Below are 19524 nucleotides of genomic sequence, written 5' to 3'. Positions count from 1 at the left end.
CTGCAAAGCCACAAGAGACACTTGATTATGTTTAAAGAGCTTTGTAAATCCAAGTTACTGTACTATTACAAGACATGTTTGGCCTATTTATTTTTCCCATGGTTAAGCATGGCCCCAATATGTAGTGTACTTGGCCGTGTTCTCAAACCTGAGCTGACCAACTGGCTGGAGGTCTTTGTGGACATTACAAAGCTCTCAAGACATAATCTGAGATCCCCATCTGCTTTAAAAGATCACCCAGAATACCAGTGTCCAAGAAAAACAAGATGACAAGTGTCAACAGCTACCAACTGGAGGCATTCACGTCTGCTGTGAACTGCTTTGAGAGGCTGATCATGATGTAAATCAACTCCTGCCTTAGCAATAACCTACACCCACTTCAATTTGATCAGGAAGGCCAGCTCTGTCCTAGGTTGCCCCCTCGACTCAGTACAGGCGGTGGGAGAGAGAAGGATGATGGCAAAAATAACATCGTTGCTGGACGACTCCCACCCCATGCAGGACACTGTCACTGCACTGAGTAGCTCCTTCAGTGACAGACTCCTTCACCCCAAGTGTGCGAAGGAGAGATATCGGAGGTCCTTCCTTCCCGCTGCTGTGAGACTGCACAACCAGCGCTACTCCCAGCAGACCAGTCAACAGACCAGTTAACAGTAAAAGTTTTAAAAACCTACAGTAAATGATGAGAATTATCCTTATAATTATTTTTATTTATAATGAACGTCTCTTGCTATCCACATTGCTGCTGCAACACTGCAAATTTCCCCGGTGTGGGACAAATAAAGGAATATATTATTATTATTATTTGCTGACCGCCACAAAAGTGAATGCGATTTCCTTGGCTCTCCATTCTGCACAGGACCATCATCACACTCAGGGAACTGGGTCTCTGCTCCTCTATATGAAACTGAATCCTCTTCGGCAGTCCTTTATCTGTATAGATTGCCACAACACCTTCTCCTCAATGATCACCGGCATAGGGACACCTCAGGGTTGTGTGTTCATTCCTTGATCTACTCTCTCTATACCCATGAACGTGTTGACACAGATCCATTGCCATCTTTAAATTAACCAAAGATGCCACCATCATTGAACGAATAACAGTGACCACAAGTCAAGTATAGGAGGGAGATCGATATTCTGGTTGAGTGGTGTCCGAATAACAATATTGCTCTCAATGTTAGTGAAATCAAGGAGCTGATTGTGGATTTCAGGAAGGGGAAGCCGAGGGACAACACAACTGTCTTCATCAGTGACACAGCGATGGGGAGAGTCGACAGCTTCAATACTCTATTGAACTTCATAGAAAAGGAAACTGCAGATGCTGGTTTAAATCGAAGGTAGACACAGGATGCTGGAGTAACTCAGCGGGTCAGGCAGCATCTCTGGAGAGAAGGAATGGGTGATGTTTTGGGTCGAGACTCTTCTTCAGACATTACCTCGATTGAATTTCTACAGGTGTAAAATGGAGAGTAAACTGATTGGTTGCATCGCAGTGTGGTTCAGTAATTCAAATGCTCAAGAATAAAGGAGGTTATGGAAAGCGGTGGAACATTGCCCAATCCATCATAGGCGCTGACCTCCCCATCGTCGAAAGGATCTACAGGATGCGTTGTGTCAAAGAGCCAAATCACCCTGTCATACTCTCTTCTCACTGCTACCATTGAGAAGAAGGTACAGGAGCCTGTGAACTTTTACCTCCTGGTTCAAGAACAGCTTAGTCCCATCAACTATCAGGTGCTTGAAACACTCTGCACAACCCTTCCACAGCACCAAACCGCTGTGATCTTTGCACTAATACAGTTTTAATCAATACACAGTTGCTTTCTGAAAAGACATAGGAGCAGAACTAGGTCATTCGGCACATAGAGTCTGCTCCGCCGTTTGATCACAGCTGATCTATTTTTCCCCCTCAACCCCATTCTCCTGCCTTATCCCCACAACCTTTGTCGCCCTTACTAATCAGGAACCTATCAATCACCGCTTTATGTACTTTGCTCCATGTACTTTGGTTTTTGCATTATCAGAGTCTAGTTTTACAATAACTGATGATTTATCGTGTATTTATTTGTTGTTTTTGAGTTTAATGTGCTTATAAAGCTGCAGTAAGAAAACTTTTCATGGTTCCGGTTCACATCCAGTGCAAACGAGAAATAAGTGTCCTTGAATATTTTGATTCTGTCTGCTAGCACTGTTGGTGAGATGGAGAAAATTCTGGGTCAAAAGTTGCTGCCTTCTAAATCAGAGAAAAGAGTTGAAATGATTCAACAAATTAAAATGTTTTCTTTCATAACCCTGAGGAAACACGCTATCAATTTTGTTTCCATCTCTCACTTCTAGGACTTCTAATCACTTTGTGCAACAATTAATCAGGAACCTATCAATCGCCGCTTTAAAAATACCAAATGACTTGGCCTCCACAGCCGTCTGTGGCAATGAATTCAACAGACCCAGCACACTCCGGTTAAACAATTTCCCCTTCATCTTCATTCTAAAGGTACATCCTTTTATTCTGAGACTGTGCCCTCTGGTTCTAGACTAAAAAAAGAAAATCAGCTTAATATCTTGGTAATGTTTGTTAGATGAACTTTGTATCACAGGAAAACAGTCCCGTTGATGTAGGTTCAAGCAACATCTCTCCATCAGGAGCCTCTGATTTTTTACCTAACATCATTTATATTCAAAGCAATTTTGTTGTACATTGAGAGAAAAGCAAATCACAGGCCCAATGGGTTTGACTGCTTAAATCTGTGCTCTAAGATTTCGTAACTAATTAAACACAAAAATACACTTCAGAGAATAACGTAATGCACATGTAGTGAAGGGAACCAATGAACAGTTGGCAGGGTATAGGGTCTGCTTACCGGAGCCAATGGCCCAACGACATGTGCAAGGCTTAGATCAGCTAAGGCTGTCTAACTCTTTATAAATATATGTGCTGATACCTAAAGACAGCCCTATCACTACACTCAACTCCATGCTGAATGCTTCCTGGATTTAAGTAAATATTAGGTGTATAATTTACCCGCAATCTGAGTGTAGTCTTGTACAGAAACCTGAAGAAACAAACTGCACCATCCTTTCTAAGGAGGATTACTAGCTCCCATATGGTTTGTGGTAAGTTTTATTCCCTTGAGTTGTTACATGCAAGGTTCAATTTCTGGTCTGGGGCCAAGTTCAATCATCAAGGCTAGCAGTAAAAGCTTAATAATGTTCAGTGGGTGAGATTTAGAGGTAAACCCAGAATGGCTGTTGTTAGAATTATACCACAGGAAATTCTAAGAGCTGAAAGACAAATATGGAAATAGGCAGTACAGGCAAAGAAGAAAACATGTCAAAATCTAAAGGTTGTCGCCATCAAGATGAAGATCAGGCTTGGTTGTGGTTCCCTCAGCCAAATGATTCGGCAGCACCAGGTCTTATACTGGGAGCTACCACTCAGGAAAGTACTTGAGAGCACCTATTAATAAAGTTACAGCAAAGTTAACATTTGATGCTCTGGCAAAACCTAGCCAATGTTCTCAACTCAAGTATGGACTCTTACACTGTGACACATAGCCATTGTGAACTAACGTTATGTTGCAATATATCAGTACAATGCTAGGTCAGGGCAACTGAAGTTCTTAACCTAATGGTGTACCTATCAATTGGAATATTATAGGTGCAGAATGAATATTCAGCAGGCAGAGCTGCTTGATATAAGCACAAAGTGCTGGAGGAACCCAGCATATCAGGCAGCAACTGGAGAGAGAATGGACAGGCTGATTCAATCTGAAGAATGGTCCAGATCTGAAACGCCACCTGTCCATTCCCAACTGCTGCCTAACTACCCAAGGTCTTCCGGTACTTTGTTTTCCTCAAGATTCCAACATCTGCAGTCTCTTGTGTTCTCATGAGTTAGTCAGTTCCATATTGTCCGTTGACATAAAAAAAAATCTTCCCAACTTCCCATCTATTGTGCTGTGACATTTTACAGGACATTGTTCCCTTGGATTTGCTGGACTGTCGACTGGCCTTAGATAATTTCAAACACTGACAAAACCTTTAATTTTTGAGTAGCATTATTTTGAATCATTACATAGACACTATGTTGAAGAGTTGGCTCAGATTTAAAAGGTGAGGAAGAGCAAGGACCTATTATGAGGAACACAATCACATCTGCGGAGGGGAAAGAATCATCTTAACCCCAAATACAAGATACGCTTGACCCACTGAGTTCCTCCAGCAAATTATTTTTTCTGCTCCAGATTCCAACATCTGCAGTCACTTGTGTGTCGACTTTCATTTCCAGTTCCAAGAGGATGGGTTTCTGTTTACAGGGTTGACAGCAAAAAACCTGAAACTGCTTCAGGAGCAGTGGAAAGGATAGTGCATAGTGACTTTGCTCTCTGAATTTGACATGCTCTTTGTGAGGCAAAATTCTGGAGGCAAATGATATTCTAAGAACTGCTTCAGTGAATCCAAGTATTGGTTCTCTTTTTGCTGATCACGCAGCCTGTTCGCTTGCTTTTTAAAAGATTACCTTTACATTTTTGCTTCAGATCTTCGGTTTCCTCCCAGTTTTAGTGCTGATCGCAGTACAACAGATGTTGTCAATATACATCTATGTTGGCACTGGCAAAGCTGAACACCGCAAAAAGCCCGAAAGTTTATCCAGAGCTATCCTCTAAACACATCACTTTCTTCTAACACCAGTGATGCTCCCATAGCTCGACTGCTCACTCGTTCAAAATCTGGAATTCTCTGCTCTCAAATCAGCAAAGGCTAAAGATTCACAGAGGAAATTCAACAAACAATTGGAACACTGCTTTGTAAATAATAAAGCAGCTAAACATGAAGTCCTCCAATGAAATCAAGGGAAGCCCATCAGCAATACAAATGTTTGTTTTGGGCTTTTCCTTAAAACATGCCAGTAAATTATCATATGTGAAATATTACCTCAGATTAAAAAATGGATTGCAAGCCTGGCCTGAAAAAGATCTGGTGTTGAAAGGGATCAGCTTTCAATATTATGATTCCCTCATCCATTACTTCAGAAAAAGTAATACAAATGATATATAAAGACATGAATACTTCAACTAAACAGTTGTTCACCAGGTCAACCAGATGAGAGAAACAGAAGTGTAGCAACATCTCAGCCACTCATATACAAGCACCATTTGAAAATAATTATTATCCTTCACGCTACTGCCACTTGTATACATTCATACTTTATAGCATGCCAGTGATCTTCTGATTTATAGTTATGAGCCTGAAGTTAATTTAACACAGTATCAGTAATAATAAAGTCCTTATGTTGATGTAACTGATTGGTTTATGATGAATTTAATTGTTATGATTACACAATGGTTGACAAAAGATCTGTTAAACTAAGCCACCATATTATAAATGATGCAATGTGACTGCGGTAGCAGCTTGCCTGATACAAAATTCTTTCTACACTTCAAAGTCGAATGTTGAGGAAAGAAATCTCTGCTCCGGTCAAGTAGCTGGGCTGTGGTTAATGAGTGTTGCATCCTCACAAATCACTGTTGCTGTATCGTAACTCATCTCATCGGCATTGCATTAAGTTAAACACAATACCAGTTCATTGCCTCTTAGCTCCCCGAAAAGAGTAAGTTTAAGTAGAACGAGAAACTAGCATCAGATTCAGAAATAAATCAGTGCGGTAGAAAGTGATTTTTTTCAAGTACAGATTGTCCAAGTACCACAATCCAAGCTAATCAATAACCCATGGCATTGCTGAAATGACCAGGTGGAGCGCTCACCTTGCAAACTATCTTTCACAAACCTTTAAATGGAGAAAGTCAAGCTGTAGAACTCCATGGAAACAACTGCATCAATAAATGTTTCAGTACAACTGGACAGGGTGAAATATTCAGAAGCAATTACATTTTGAGCTCCCTTGAGGATTCTGGCATGACAGTTGTGTAGAAACAAAAGTTTTGTAATTTTCTTGAGGGTTTTGGTTTCCTTGCACCACTCTGATTACAATGAACATCTGTAACAGCAATTACACTGTACTGCTGCCAACGTCAATTCAACTTCAAAACTAAACAAACTAACCACGTAAGATAAATTCAACTTCACATGTGTGTGCACTCCTTATGCTAATTTCCAAACTAAATCCATAAAGTTGTGAAAGTGTGACTGAAAGATCCCATTCAGTGCAGAGCAGCAAATACTCCACCAGTTCTGGCCACTAATACATCCCCAATTATACTGTTTTTACCAGGGCCCATGCCTTCGGCTGCCAAGGTCCTAAACTCTAGAACTCCCTTCCTAAACCACTCACTCACTTACATTTTCTATAAATTGTTTCTTAAAATATCGCTTAAATTTCAGTCTATCTATCCTAGCAGTTCTTGGCTTGCTGTCAAATTGATGCTTGAAGTAGATTGAAACATTTTGAGTGGATGTGAAATGTTCTCCTATGAAAAAGTAAGCAAAGACCCTGCCACTTACTTACTCATCTCCCCCAAGAGGCAAAGCTGAATTTTTGATAATAGTCGAATCCCCTATCTTTTTCCCATAAATTAGAAAATATTTTCTGTTTAAGGTGTGCATCTTGTTCGCTTAATAAATCTAACTGAATCTGTTTACATCATCTTTCAGGCAGTGCACTACAATTCACATTTCTCATCTCTAGCTCTCTTCCCTATTATCTTAAGACAGCAGCATATTCTCCACCATTGAACATGTCTATTTCATCTCTTTTTAACCTACTCTATTCCAAGGACCATCACTGAATTCCCCCACCACCCCCCACTCCCTCGAACCAATCCAGTAAATCTCCTACGTACTTGACATCCATCTGAAAATGTGACACCCATAACTGAACACAACACTCAAGCTGAGTTCTAAATAATATCAACAATTTAAATAATCATTTTAAAGGTTTACAAGTTATAGGAGTAGAATTAAGCCATTCGGCCCATCGAGTCTACTCCGCCATTCAATAATGGCTGATCTCTGCCTCCTAATCCCATTTTCCTGCCTTCTCCCCATAACCCTTGACACCCGTTCTAATCAAGAATTTGTCTTTCTCTGCCTTAGAAATATCCACTGACCTGGGCTCCACACCCCTCTGTGGCAGAGTTCCACAGATTTTAACTACCCTCTGACTAAAGAAGTTCCCCCTCACCTCCTTTCTAAAAGAGTATGCTTTAATTCTGAGGCTATGACATCTGGTCCTAGACTCTCCCACCAGTGTACACATCTTTTCCACATCCACTCTATCTATGCCTTTCATTATTCAATAAGTTTCAATGTGATCTCCCCCTCAAACTTCTAAACTCCAGCGAGTAGAGGCCCAGTGCTGTGAAGCGCTCATCATATGCTAACCCACTCATTCCAGAAAAGGTTGATGCATTAGGTGCATTAACATTGAAATCTTGGCGCTGAGAGATATCAATAGATTGCATTTTTAAGGAATCAAAGGAGAGGCTGCAGTAGTATTTCTGCAGATTAAAGTTGGAGAACAGACTGTGTAAGTTGACATTGCTAGATTTGACATGCCACACGGCAGTGAAAGGCCCACAGTGGTTTGTGAGTCCCTACCTCAACTACCTCCTCTGGCAGCTTGTTCCATACACCCACCATCTTTTTGTATGAAAAAGTTACCCCTCAGATTCCTAGTAAATCTTTTCCCCTTCACCTTAACCCTATGCAACTAAGTGCACTTAAAACTAAGTGCGGTAGGAAGCCGTGAATACATGTGGGAAGCATACGTTATACGCTCCTTCGGGATTCTTTCATCTCTTGATGAATTGGCTAATATGTCCACTCGCATGTGCTGCCCACTTTCCCCAACAAACCCAAGCAGCACTCCATTCTTCCTTTGTTGTCACTGTAGTCTCTACAGAGGGAGATACCTTCATCAGAAACCTCATAAACAAGTGGACAGAATATAAAACACAGAACAGTACAGCACAGGAACATGCCCTTTGGCCCACTATGTCTGCGCCAAACATGATGCCAAACTAAACTAATCCCGTCTGTATTCCCCCATTCCCTACTTGGTCACGTGGCCTCCTAAATGTCTTAAACATTGCTATTGTATCTGCTTCTGCCACTACCCCTGTCAATCTGCCATTTCTTCATCTATCTTGATTGTGGATGATCAGCCATGATCACAATGAATTGCGGTGTTGGCTCGAAGGGCAAATGGCCTCCTCCTGCACCTATTTTCTATGTTTCTATCTGAATGGCCTATATCCTACTCTGTTTTTGACAACCTGCCTCATTTTTTGTAGCTCCATCTATTCATGTGTTATTTACAAATTTACTAGTCAGACCACCGACATTTCCATCCTGATCATTTATAGTTATCACCGACAGCGGTCCAGCATTCTGCAAGGATGCAGAACACCATGGTCGTAACTTTCCAGTTAGAGAAACATTCCTCCATCACTACCTATCTCAATGACCAAACTAATTTTTAAAATCCAATTTACCTCCTCACCGTAGATCCCATGTAACTTATTATTCTGGATTAGCCTATTATGTGGGACTGTGTTAAATGTTTTGCTTAAATCCATGTAGGCAACGTCTTCTGCTCTACCCATGTAAATTGGCTTTGTCGCTTCCTCAAATCTCCTTAATCTCATGCTGACCCAAATGTAAGTAGAATTAACCTCACTCACTGGCCTATAATTTCCTGGGTTGTTCCTGTTGCCTTTCTTAAACAAAGATACATCATTCACTACACTCCAGTCCTCTGGGACCTCGCCTGTGGATAAAGAAGATGCAAAGATCTCTGTCAAACTCTTCCATTGCTTCGCTCAGGATCCTGAGATAAATTCCATCAGGATGAGGAAGAGTACATTGCATTTCTGTGCCCTCGGGAGGGGAGGGATGGGAAGATAATGGGGATGCAAAATAAATTATGGGATTAGAGGAGATTTTATGCGAATTTGTAGATTCCATGCCTGCTACGCCACCAGTCCAGATCCTCTTGCAGTCTGTTACTATTTTCTTCATCCTTTTGTCTATTTATAATTCTGCACATTTTCAAATTGTCCCCTTCAATTTTGCTCACTTAATAAATATCAGCATTTTTAATGCTGAGCCCTGGGGAATACTATATACATTCAGTTTGAAAAATAAATCTTCAACCATTATCCTAAAGCAGTCCTTTTTGCATTGTTTCCAGAGACCTACATGAGACCAAATGTGAAGGTGCAAGATCAAGAAGCCCATTTTAGGCTTTCATCCAGTTCCATAGCAATTAACGTATGGGGATCTTAATGTCTGTTCCAAGAAGCCTGCATTAGATTGCTCGTATCCGATTTCAGGTGCACAGGGATATGAGAGGACTAAAGTGGAATGTTGTTGCTAGCCAAAACTGTCCAAGAGTAACGTGCCAACTCTTTGCATGTTCAAAGTTTCAAGAAGCAACACATTTTTCATTTCATCAGCCCCGCTAGAAGTTCAAAACAATGCTGAGTGCCAAACAAAGGTAGACACGAAATGTTGGAGTAACCTAGCGGGACAGGCAGCATCTCTGGAAAGAAGGCATTAATGATGTTTTGGGTCAAGATCCTTCTTCAGACTGAGTGTCAAACAAACAATTATTTGGAATAGAGATCGTCTCAGCAATCTTGTGTCAACCAAAAATACACTTCTCCCACTTTTTTAATTCTTGCACAATGCATATATACATAATTTAATTCTAATGTTTTACCGTATCTACATATTTGTCCTCAGGAAATAATATTGTTGAACTGCCAAGCAATGTTGCTCCATTTAAAGAAGTGGAAAAAATGTAAGAAGTTTTCAGTTTATTCTGCCTTGGCAGCTTTGGGAGCAGAGTACTGGGAGCGGCTGTTTTGGGAAAGGCTGTGTGTCGAGGCTAAGTGCAGTGTTTGAGGGTAAGTGTTAAATCTTTGACCCAAGACTTCAATGAAAAGGCCGAGCTGAGGCTGACAGTAAGATAAGGTCTTTTTTTATTACTCTTCTTTGGTTCTAGTGCAGTGGATAGTAGTTAGGGCATTGGAATGCTCCTCCTGAAGGACATGGGAAGTCAGGGAAACTTCCAGTCTGCCTGAGGAGTACCTCGATGGAAGTGTGACAGCTATATCTTCTGGATGACCTCAAGATCATTCGGGTGAATAAAAGCGTCATTGTTCGGAGCTATAGGGATTCTGTGGCCGCAAATAGGACTCCAGAATGGTGTGTTGCTTCCCTGGTGCCAGGTTCGGGATGTCTTGGAGCAGCTTCAGAACATACTCAAGGGAGAGGTTAAGCAGCCAGAGGTTGTTGTGCAACAACAGAGGTTGTTGAGTCAATATGGGAGGAAAGAGGTTAAATAGCGGAACCTCAAGATTGGCTATCTCTGGTTTACTCCCAGTGCCACATTCTCGTGAGGGCAGGAAAAGAGTAGGCCAGATGAATATGCGATGGAGGAACTGTTGTTGGGAGCAGGGGTTCAGGTTTTTGGATCATTGGGGTTTCTTCTGGGGCAGAGGTGACTTGCATAAGAGTGTCCCTGAAATGGAAGGGAGACCAGTTTCTTGGGAGGGAAATTTGTTAGTGCAATGCAGAATGATTTAAACTAGATTAGCTGAGGAAAGAGTTTCAGAGCAGAAAACACAGAGGAAAGACCGGTAGTTAAACCTATATTATTTCAATGCTAGAAGCCGAACTGGTAATACAGACAAACTCAGGGCTTGGATTGGCTCGGGGGCTGGGATATTGTAGCCATACCAGAAACAAGGCTGAGAGAAGGGCAAGATTGGCAACTCAATATTCCAGAATGTAGATGCGACTGACGGGATAGAGATGCAGATAAGAGAGGACTTTTTGATCATAAGTACAGTGCTCGGGAGGATCATCCAGTGAGACTATATGGATAGAATTTAGAAATAGAAAGGAATGACTACTTTGATGGTACTGCATTATAAGCAAACCAAATAGTCAGCATGAATTTGAGGAGCAGATGTATAGTGAGATTGCACTTAGCTGTAATAATAATAGGGTAGTATTAGAGGGAGATTTCATCCTCTCTCATATTAAACTGGGTTTCCCATAGCGTAAAGAGCTTGGATGGGGTGCAATTTTGTTACATGTCATATCATATCATATCATATATGTACAGCCGGAAACAGGCCTTTTTCGGCCCTCCAAGTCCGTGCCGCTCAGCGATCCCCGTACATTAACACTATCCTACACCCACTAGGGACAATTTTTACATTTACCCAGCCAATTAACCTACATACCTGTACGTCTTTGGAGTGTGGGAGGAAACCGAAGATCTCGGAGAAAACCCACGCAGGTCACGGGGAGAACGTACAAACTCCTTACAGTGCAGCACCGGTAGTCAGGATCGAACCTGAGTCTCCGGCGCTGCATTCGCTGTAAAGCAGCAACTCTACCGCTGCGCTACCGTGCCGAAAACTTCCGATCAAGTAAAAGAGGACCCTACTAGAGAGAGTGCAATACTGGACCTCCTCTTAGTGTCAGTGGGCCTGCACTTTCGAACCAATGACCATAATTCTATTAGTTTAAAATCAGTAGTGGGGAAGTATAGTACTGGCCCACAAGTTAAGGTCCTAAATTGGAGCAAGGCTGATTTTGGTAGTTACTAATGTCAGTAAATTTGCAGGTGACGCCAAAATTGGTGATCTAGTAGATGGCAAAGAAGGACATCCAGGTTTACAAGATCTAGATCTGTTGGGAAGGTGGACCAACGAATGGTAAATGAAATTTAACTGCCAAACGGTATGTGAGGTATCAGTCTTTATATGTCAAATTAGGGCAGGACCTCCACAGTAAATTGTAGGACCCTGAAAAGTGTCGCAGAACAGAAACATCTGGACAACAGGTGCATAGTTGCCTAAAAGGGGCAAGGCAGGTGGATAGTGGGGCAAAGAATAGTTTGGCATGCTTGCCTTCATTGGGAGTACAAAAGTTGGCACATCATAATATAGTTGTACAAGTCATTAGTGAGACCACAGTTGGAGTACTGTGTGCAGTTTTGGTCGGCCAGCTGCAGGAAGGATGTTCTTAGAAAAGTGCAAAAGAGATTCACCGGGATGATACCTGGGCTTGCAGGCTTGAGTTATAGTGGGAAATAGGATGGGCTTTGACTTTTTTCTTTGGAGTACAGGAGGCTGAGCGGTGACCATATTAAGATGTTTAAGATCCTGAAGGACATGGATAAAATAAACGCTCAATTGTTTTCCCAGGGTATTGGATTCTAAAACTAGGGGACATAGGCTAAAGGGGAGAGATTTGTATGGCTGATATTTTGGACTAGCTAGTTTCAAGGCTTTAAATTCAAGCATCCCCATGTTAGGAATTCAATATAGCTGATAAAAAATAACCAAGGCAACTGGAAGGCTTTTTTTTTGGAACTGCCATCTTCTGGCATACTTGAAGTACATGATGCCAAATAATTCTAAAAGTGAAATTGAGCATTTAGTAATTAAGTGAGGTCCAGGAAGCTTCCCAATAATTTAGACATTCATGACTATTAAAATAATCAACACAAATGTTTTGGGGTTTGTGAGTAATATAGAGAAATGCACATGAATAAAACAAACACAAATACAAGTGACAATACACATGAGGCAAGTGAATTAATTAATGACAACAAAATAGCATTTTCCTTACTGCTATCCGAATTCTGAACCAATCACCTCTTTTACACTCTTCTTCTGACTGATGAAACGTTCCGGCCTGAAATATCATGTGTCATCGATCTAAAGAAGGGTCCCGACTCGAAATGTCATCTGTCCTCAGTCTGAAGAAAGGTTTCGACCAAACATTGTCTGCCCAGTCTCTCCACAGATGCTGCCTGACCCACTGAGTTCCTCCGGCAGTTTGTTTTTCTATCCTGCTCCTGATTCCAGCATCTACAATTTTGTGTGTCATTTCATTCATATGTATGGCCGTATACATGCACATAGATGGACAAGGGCTGATTAAGGATTGTCAACATGGTTTTGGGCGATCGTGTCCCATGAATTTGTTTGGGTTTTTTGAAGATGTGACCAAAAAGGTTGATGAGGGCAGAGCTGTAGACGTTGTATATATATATATATGGATATCAGCAAGGCATTCGATAAGGTTCTGCATGGTATGCTGCTCTGTAAGACCACTTGGGATCCAATGAGAGCTAGCTGAATGGATAGAAAATTGGTTTCATGGAAAGAAGCAGAGGGTGAAGGTAGAAGGTTTTTTTTTTTGGATTAGAGGCCTGTGACTAGTGATGTGCCCTAGGGTTCAGTGCTGAGCCCATTGCTGTTCGTCATCTATTCCAAAGATTTGGATGAGAACGTACAAGGCATGGTTAGCAGGTTTGCAGATGACACTAAAGTGAGTGGCAGATGGTTGTCAAAAATTGCAGCATGATTTTGATCGGTTGGGCAGGTGGGCTGAGGAATGGTTGATGGAATTAAATACAGTGAAATGTGAGGTGTTGCTTTTTGGGAAGTCTAACAAGGTCTCTGGGGACTGCTGTAAAGCAGAGGGACTGGCATCACAGGTAGATAGGGTGGTCAAAAAGGCTTTCACCACGTGGCCTTCATCAGTCAGAGTTGTGAGTATACAAGTTGGGAGGTCATTTTGCAATTATATAAGACATTGGTAAGGTCACATTTAGAGTATTGTGTTGAGTTTTGGACACCATGTTATAGGAAAGACATTGTCAAGTTGGAAAGGGTGCAGAGACGATTTAAGAGGATATTGCCAGGACTCCAGCCTGAGCTTTGGGGAGAGGTTGAGCAGGTTGAACAGGTTAGGACTTTATTCCTTGGAGTGCAAGAGGATAAGGGATGATCTTATAGAAGTGTATAAAATCATGAGGGATAAATCGGGTAAACACACAGATTCTCAGAGGGGAATCGATAACCAAAGGACATAGGTTTAAGGTGAGGGGGGAAAGATGTAAGAGGAACTTGAGGGGTAATTTTTTTACACAAATGGTGGTGGGTGTATGGAACAAGTTGCCAGAGGAGGTAGCTGAGGCAGGCAGCTACTATCGCAATGTTTAAGAAACATTTAGACAGGTACGTGAATAGGATAGGTCTAGAGGGATACATGCCAAACGCAAGCAGATGTGACTAATGTAGATGGGGCACTTTGGTCGGCATGGGCAAGTTGGGCCGAAGACCCTGTTTCCACGCAGCATGACTATGACGTCCTCTTCCTGGAGGTGTTGCAATATATTCTTACTCTTAACTCTACCTCATTCGGTTATTCCGTTATTGCACCTTACTTTTTTTGCACAACTTAAAATTGCACTGCAATCTTTGCACCATTCCCCTGTTTTGCATCTGTCATAGAGTCAGCCATACAGCGTGAAAACTAGCCCTTCGGCCCAACCTGCCCACACTGGCCAACATGGCCTGGCTACACTAGTCCCAGTTGCCTGTGTTTGGCCCATATCCCATCAAACCTATCCTATCCAAGTACCTGCCAAACTATTTCTTAAATGTTGCGATAGTCCCTGCCTCAACTACCTACTCTGGCAGCTCATTCCATACACCCTCCACGCTTTGTGTGAAGTTACCCTCAGATTCCTGTTAAATGTTTTCCACTTCACCTTAAACCTATGCCCTCTGGTCCTCAATTTCCCTACTCTGAGCAAGAGACTATGCATCTACCTGACCTATTCTTCTCATGATTTTATACACCTCTATAAGATCACCCCTCATCTTCCTGCGCTCCAAGGAATAGAGTCCCAGCCTACTCAACCTCTCCCTATAGCTCAGACCCTCGAGTCCTGGCAACATTCTTGTAAATCTTCTCTGTACCCTTTCCAGGTTGACAACATCTTTTCTTTTACATGGTGCCCAGAACGGAACACACTACTCTAAATGTAGCCTCACCAACGTCTTATATAACTGCAACATGACCTCCCAACTTCTATACTCAATATTCTGAGCCTTTTTGACCACCCTATCTACCTGTGACTCCACCTTCAAGGATAGTGTAAGAAAATAACTGCAGATGCTAGTACAAATCGAAGGTATTTATTCACAAAATGCTGGAGTAACTCAGCAGGTCAGGCAGCATCTCAGGAGAGAAGGAATGGGTGACGTTTCGGGTCGAGACCCTTCTTCAGTCTGAAGGGTCTCGACCTGAAACGTCACCCATTCCTTCTCTCCTGAGATGCTGCCTCACCTGCTGAGTTACTCCAGCATTTTGTGATTAACCACCTTCAAGGATGGTTGTTGTATTTATCATCATTATATGCATACTTTTTACACTGGTGTACTTCATGCAAATGAGGAATTTCATTGGACTCTGCTTAGGTAATGATAAATTAATGTGAATCTAAACAGGAGTTATGTAAAATGCTAAGTGCAACATCACTTACCTGATACGCCTTATTGATCTGCAGAGCTGCCCAAGTAGCATATCGCATGTTATCCTTCTTGATTTTAGCATTGGCTTTAGGGTTAGAAGCAGTGTGACTTGCAGACTTCAAGAGAAAAGAGAAAATGTGTTTCAACTTCTCCTTAGGTGCACACTGTGCAAAGAAAGTAACACTGAGCAATAAAACTCTGGCCTGTCCATTGGTTTAGTTTTTAGATAGACTGAAGATGGGATTGTTCTCCTTGGAGCAAAGGAGAGGATTTGAGGTTTAAAATTGTGAAAGTTGCAATAGAAATGAGACTGGAGGAGAGGTCAGGAACTTGAGGACACAGAATGGAGGTGATTAGCAGAAGAATCAATGGTAGCATGAAGAAAACTCTTTACTATCAGGATTTGGAACCAGGGGAACAGTGGAAGCTGATTCAACTGCTGCACTCAACAAAGGGCTGGATAAGTATCTCAAAGAATTTGATGAGCTAAGGAAAGAGCGAGGTAATGATCATACATTGAGTCCCATTAGCTGAATACCTTGCCAGCTCTAACCATTCTGTGATTCGCCATTGTTAGGAGACAAGAATGTATCTTGATGTATTATGAATAATTCTCTATATATTACTACACTGACCAGACAGACCATGCTAGTAAAGCCAAGCATATATTGAACCCATAAACCCTGAATATTTCAAACTCTTCCAACATGGTTTAGTTGCTTTTCTTGTTAAGATGTATGATGGAGAAATTTTGCCAAATGCTTCTCCCAATTCACGTGGAGAGGCTGAAAAATAGTTGCCTCGAGTACAGACAATGAAATTTAATTGGATCTCAAATCAAGGGTTTTGATTACTCTCATTCTTGAAGATGCTGTCACAAATGAAAATAACCCAATCTTTTATAGAGATTGATGACTGATATGACTTCAACGGAGCTGATTCCCTTCATGTGCTTAAACTTACCATGTAAAGGCCAAACAAAGCCCGCATGTTTCTGTTGTTTAGTTTCAGAGCTTGGGAAAAGTACTTGCGAGAAATTTCCAGGTTTTCAAGTCCACCTTGAGTGTATTTCACCTGAAAAATATGGAAATTTATAAGAATAATAGAATGCAAAGAGCATTTTCAATCAATGCAATACAAAGACGCACATGCGTGAAATCAGATTGAAACTAGTTTCTAATTAGCGACTCATATCTATATACTAAAACTCTCGTTTGTTTGTTCCTGAACTACAGCCAAAACAGTACACGATAGCGCAACAATTTTAGGCCCACCTTACTCACCGTCGTCCCTTTGGTGCTAATGGAAGAAGTTTCATTGAAATCGTTGTTATATGTTTAAAGTTATTCACATTTTAAAGTTTAAATCTATCTCTTAGGGAGGGAGGGGGGGAGGGAGGATAAGGGGGGTGGAGGGAGGGGGAGGAGGAGGGAAGGGGGGAGGAAGGGAAGGGGGAGGGAGGGAAGGGGGGAGGGAGGGAAGGGGAGGGAGGGAAGGGGTGATGGGGAAGGGGGAAAGGGGTGGGGGGAAAGGGTAGAGGGTGCTGCACCAATGTAGGAGAGGTTTGGGCCCAACGGGTCCACTTGTCTTCTAAAATGCAAAACATATACTTGAAAATGGGTGGTTTTGTTGTGATCACACAGAATGAATAAAACACAATAACAGGCCATTGGTCCAGGTAGATAATTTTGTTCATCTCGAGTCCCTTCCATATGCCATCTCTGTGCTTTCAAGTCAAGTATTTAGTATCATGCATGAGTATGTGAGGTGCAGGTGCAATGAAAATCTTTCTGGCTTGCAGCAGCATCTCAAGTCTATTTGTGGATGTTTGTTTGAATATTTGGTGACATTCCAAAATCTCTTTAAATATCTAAGAAAGTGATTATGTCTAGGTGCTGGACCAGGGGCAGATCTTCTGAGATGTTCACGCTCAGGATTTTGAAGCTGCTAACTCTCTCCATTACCAACTCACCAATGAAAACAGTCACATGGTCTCCTGACTGCCTTTCTGAAGTCAACGATTCGTCCCTTAGTTTTGATTACATTGAACGAGAGGTTGTTGTTGTGGCACCACTTGACCGAGTGTTCTATCTCAAATTTGTACACAGACCCCTCACCACCCATAATTCGGCCAACCAGAGACGTTGTCGGTGAATGTGTTGATGCCATTGGTGCTGTGTTTAGCCGCACAATCATGGGTGAGCAGGAGGCAAAACACACACCTTGATCTCCCTCTCCCCATTTGGCCAGCATGTATTGAACTGATCAGAAAAGTAGAGCATTATACTGGTATCCCTTTAAATCTTATTTTCTGCACCCAGACGCAACAAAAAGCATTTTCATTCTTGCAACAGTACACTGAAAGTGCAGACTTACAAACGCATTGTTAATTGCACAACTGTTTATGCCCAAGTAAACTCACATTAAATACAGCACACAATCAACTTTCCTGGACTTGAATCCAAGTACCAAAGTTGTATTTTAACTGTGCCCTGTAGTTCCTTAGGGCAGTAATTAAAGTTGAGATATAGATCAGCCACAATCTGATTGAATGATGAAATAGACCCGAGGGTTTTCAACTGTCCTTTTGCAATAATGAGAGACATATTCCAATGATACTATAGTGACGCATGTAGTTTCTGGCTTATTTTAACTCCGTGTACATCCAGGATTACTCTAAACTGCAGGTGGGATTGCATTGTGTTCGTCAACCTTGTATTTAATATCAACAATTATTCACTGCAGATACAACATTTTCTCTCCCTAATACACATCAATAGAGAGAAGCAGAGAGGCAAGCAAACAGTGAGGCATGCAGACAGAGAGAAAGAGAGACAGAAAGCAAGGCAGACAGAGAGAGAAGCAGAGAGAGAGTGTGTGTGAGAGAGAGAGAGAGAGAGAGAGAGAGAGAGAGAGAGAGAGAGAGAGAGAGAGAGAGAGAGAGAGAGAGAGAGAGAGAGAGAGAGAGAGAGAGAGAGAGAGAGAGAGAGAGAGAGAGAGAGAGTGAGAGAGAGAGAGGTGGACACACGAGAGAGAGAGAGAGAGAGAGAGAGAGAGAGAGAGAGAGAGAGAGAGAGAGAGAGAGAGAGAGAGAGAGAGAGAGAGAGAGAGAGAGAGAGGGAGGCATAGAGAGAGAGGGAGAGGGACATTAATCTATGTCTGCAAATGTCCTCCTCACTGTCTACAATTTACAGATCAGTGCCATCTGAAATGGGAAGCCTATTTTCATGCAAATATCCCACAGGTTGTATAATGGGACATTATATAAAAAAACTGCCCATCAGCTATCTTGCATTACACCAGCAACCAAATCAAAAGTACATTTTTGACTCAATGGTACCTCGGGCTGTTTAATGGACTTGAAAGGTACTAAAATATACATCTATCTGCTCTTTATATACTGCTAATAATAATAATAATAATAATATATTCCTTTATTCGTCCCACACTGGGGAAATTTACAGTGTTGCAGCAGCAAAGTGGATAGCAAGAGAACAAGAGATCATTCATTAGAAATAAAAGATACATAAATTGTCATCAGTTTTCTGTGCGTTCTTAGCTGTTATAGTTGACTCGTCTGCTGGGAGCAGTGCTGGTTGTGCAGTCTCACAGCAGCGGGAAGGAAGGACCTCCGATATCTCTCCTTCACGCACTTGGGGTGAAGGAGTCTGTCACTGAAGGAGCTACTCAGTGCAGTGACAGTGTCCTGCATGGGGTGGGAGTCGTTGTCCAGCAGTGATGTTAGCTTTGCCATCATCCTCATCTCTCCCACCACCTGCACTGAGTCGAGGGGGCAACCCAGGACAGAGCTGGCCTTCCTGACCAGCTTGTCGAGTCTCTTCCCTTCCGCCACTGAGATGCTGCTGCTCCAGCAGACCACTCCATAGAAAATGGCCGATGCAACCACCGTATACACAACATAATTAAGAAAATATCAAACTGAACATGTTAAGAGTGATTGCACAACAGAAGAAAGCTGCTCCCCTCTTACCTCTGCATAATGTTGACAGTACAGGTGATTGTGAGGGTTAGTCATCATAAGTTCTTCTAAGCAAAATGCTGCTTTTGCATAACTGCAATGAAGACAGAACATTAAAAAAATTAAGATGTTTTAAATCTTGTTCACAAAACACTGTTTATGGTAAGTAGTTTTAAACAGCAGTAGGTAAAATGAGTTACAGTCTAAATCAGCATTTTCTATAATTCACTA

The 19524-nt window shown here is 41.8% G+C and overlaps 1 protein-coding gene across 3 annotated transcripts in view; it reads right to left on the bottom strand.

The window, feature by feature from the left end:
* The window catches only part of emc2 (ER membrane protein complex subunit 2), a 181866-nt gene that overhangs the window by 23842 nt on the left and 138500 nt on the right, over window positions 1-19524 (bottom strand). For all 3 annotated transcript variants that reach the window (XM_078397624.1, XM_078397623.1, XM_078397622.1), the window contains exons 8-10: window positions 19306-19387; window positions 16278-16388; window positions 15326-15430 (exon numbers count right to left, since the gene is read on the bottom strand). In XM_078397624.1, the coding sequence (XP_078253750.1) occupies window positions 15326-15430; window positions 16278-16388; window positions 19306-19387 (298 nt within the window). The remainder of the gene's footprint in view (window positions 1-15325; window positions 15431-16277; window positions 16389-19305; window positions 19388-19524) is intronic.

Source organism: Rhinoraja longicauda, chromosome 4 (genome assembly GCF_053455715.1).
Source record: "Rhinoraja longicauda isolate Sanriku21f chromosome 4, sRhiLon1.1, whole genome shotgun sequence".
Lineage (NCBI taxonomy): Eukaryota > Metazoa > Chordata > Chondrichthyes > Rajiformes > Arhynchobatidae > Rhinoraja > Rhinoraja longicauda.
The sequence above is the reverse complement of the archived record's forward strand: the minus strand, read 5'-3'. Positions and strand labels throughout refer to the sequence as shown.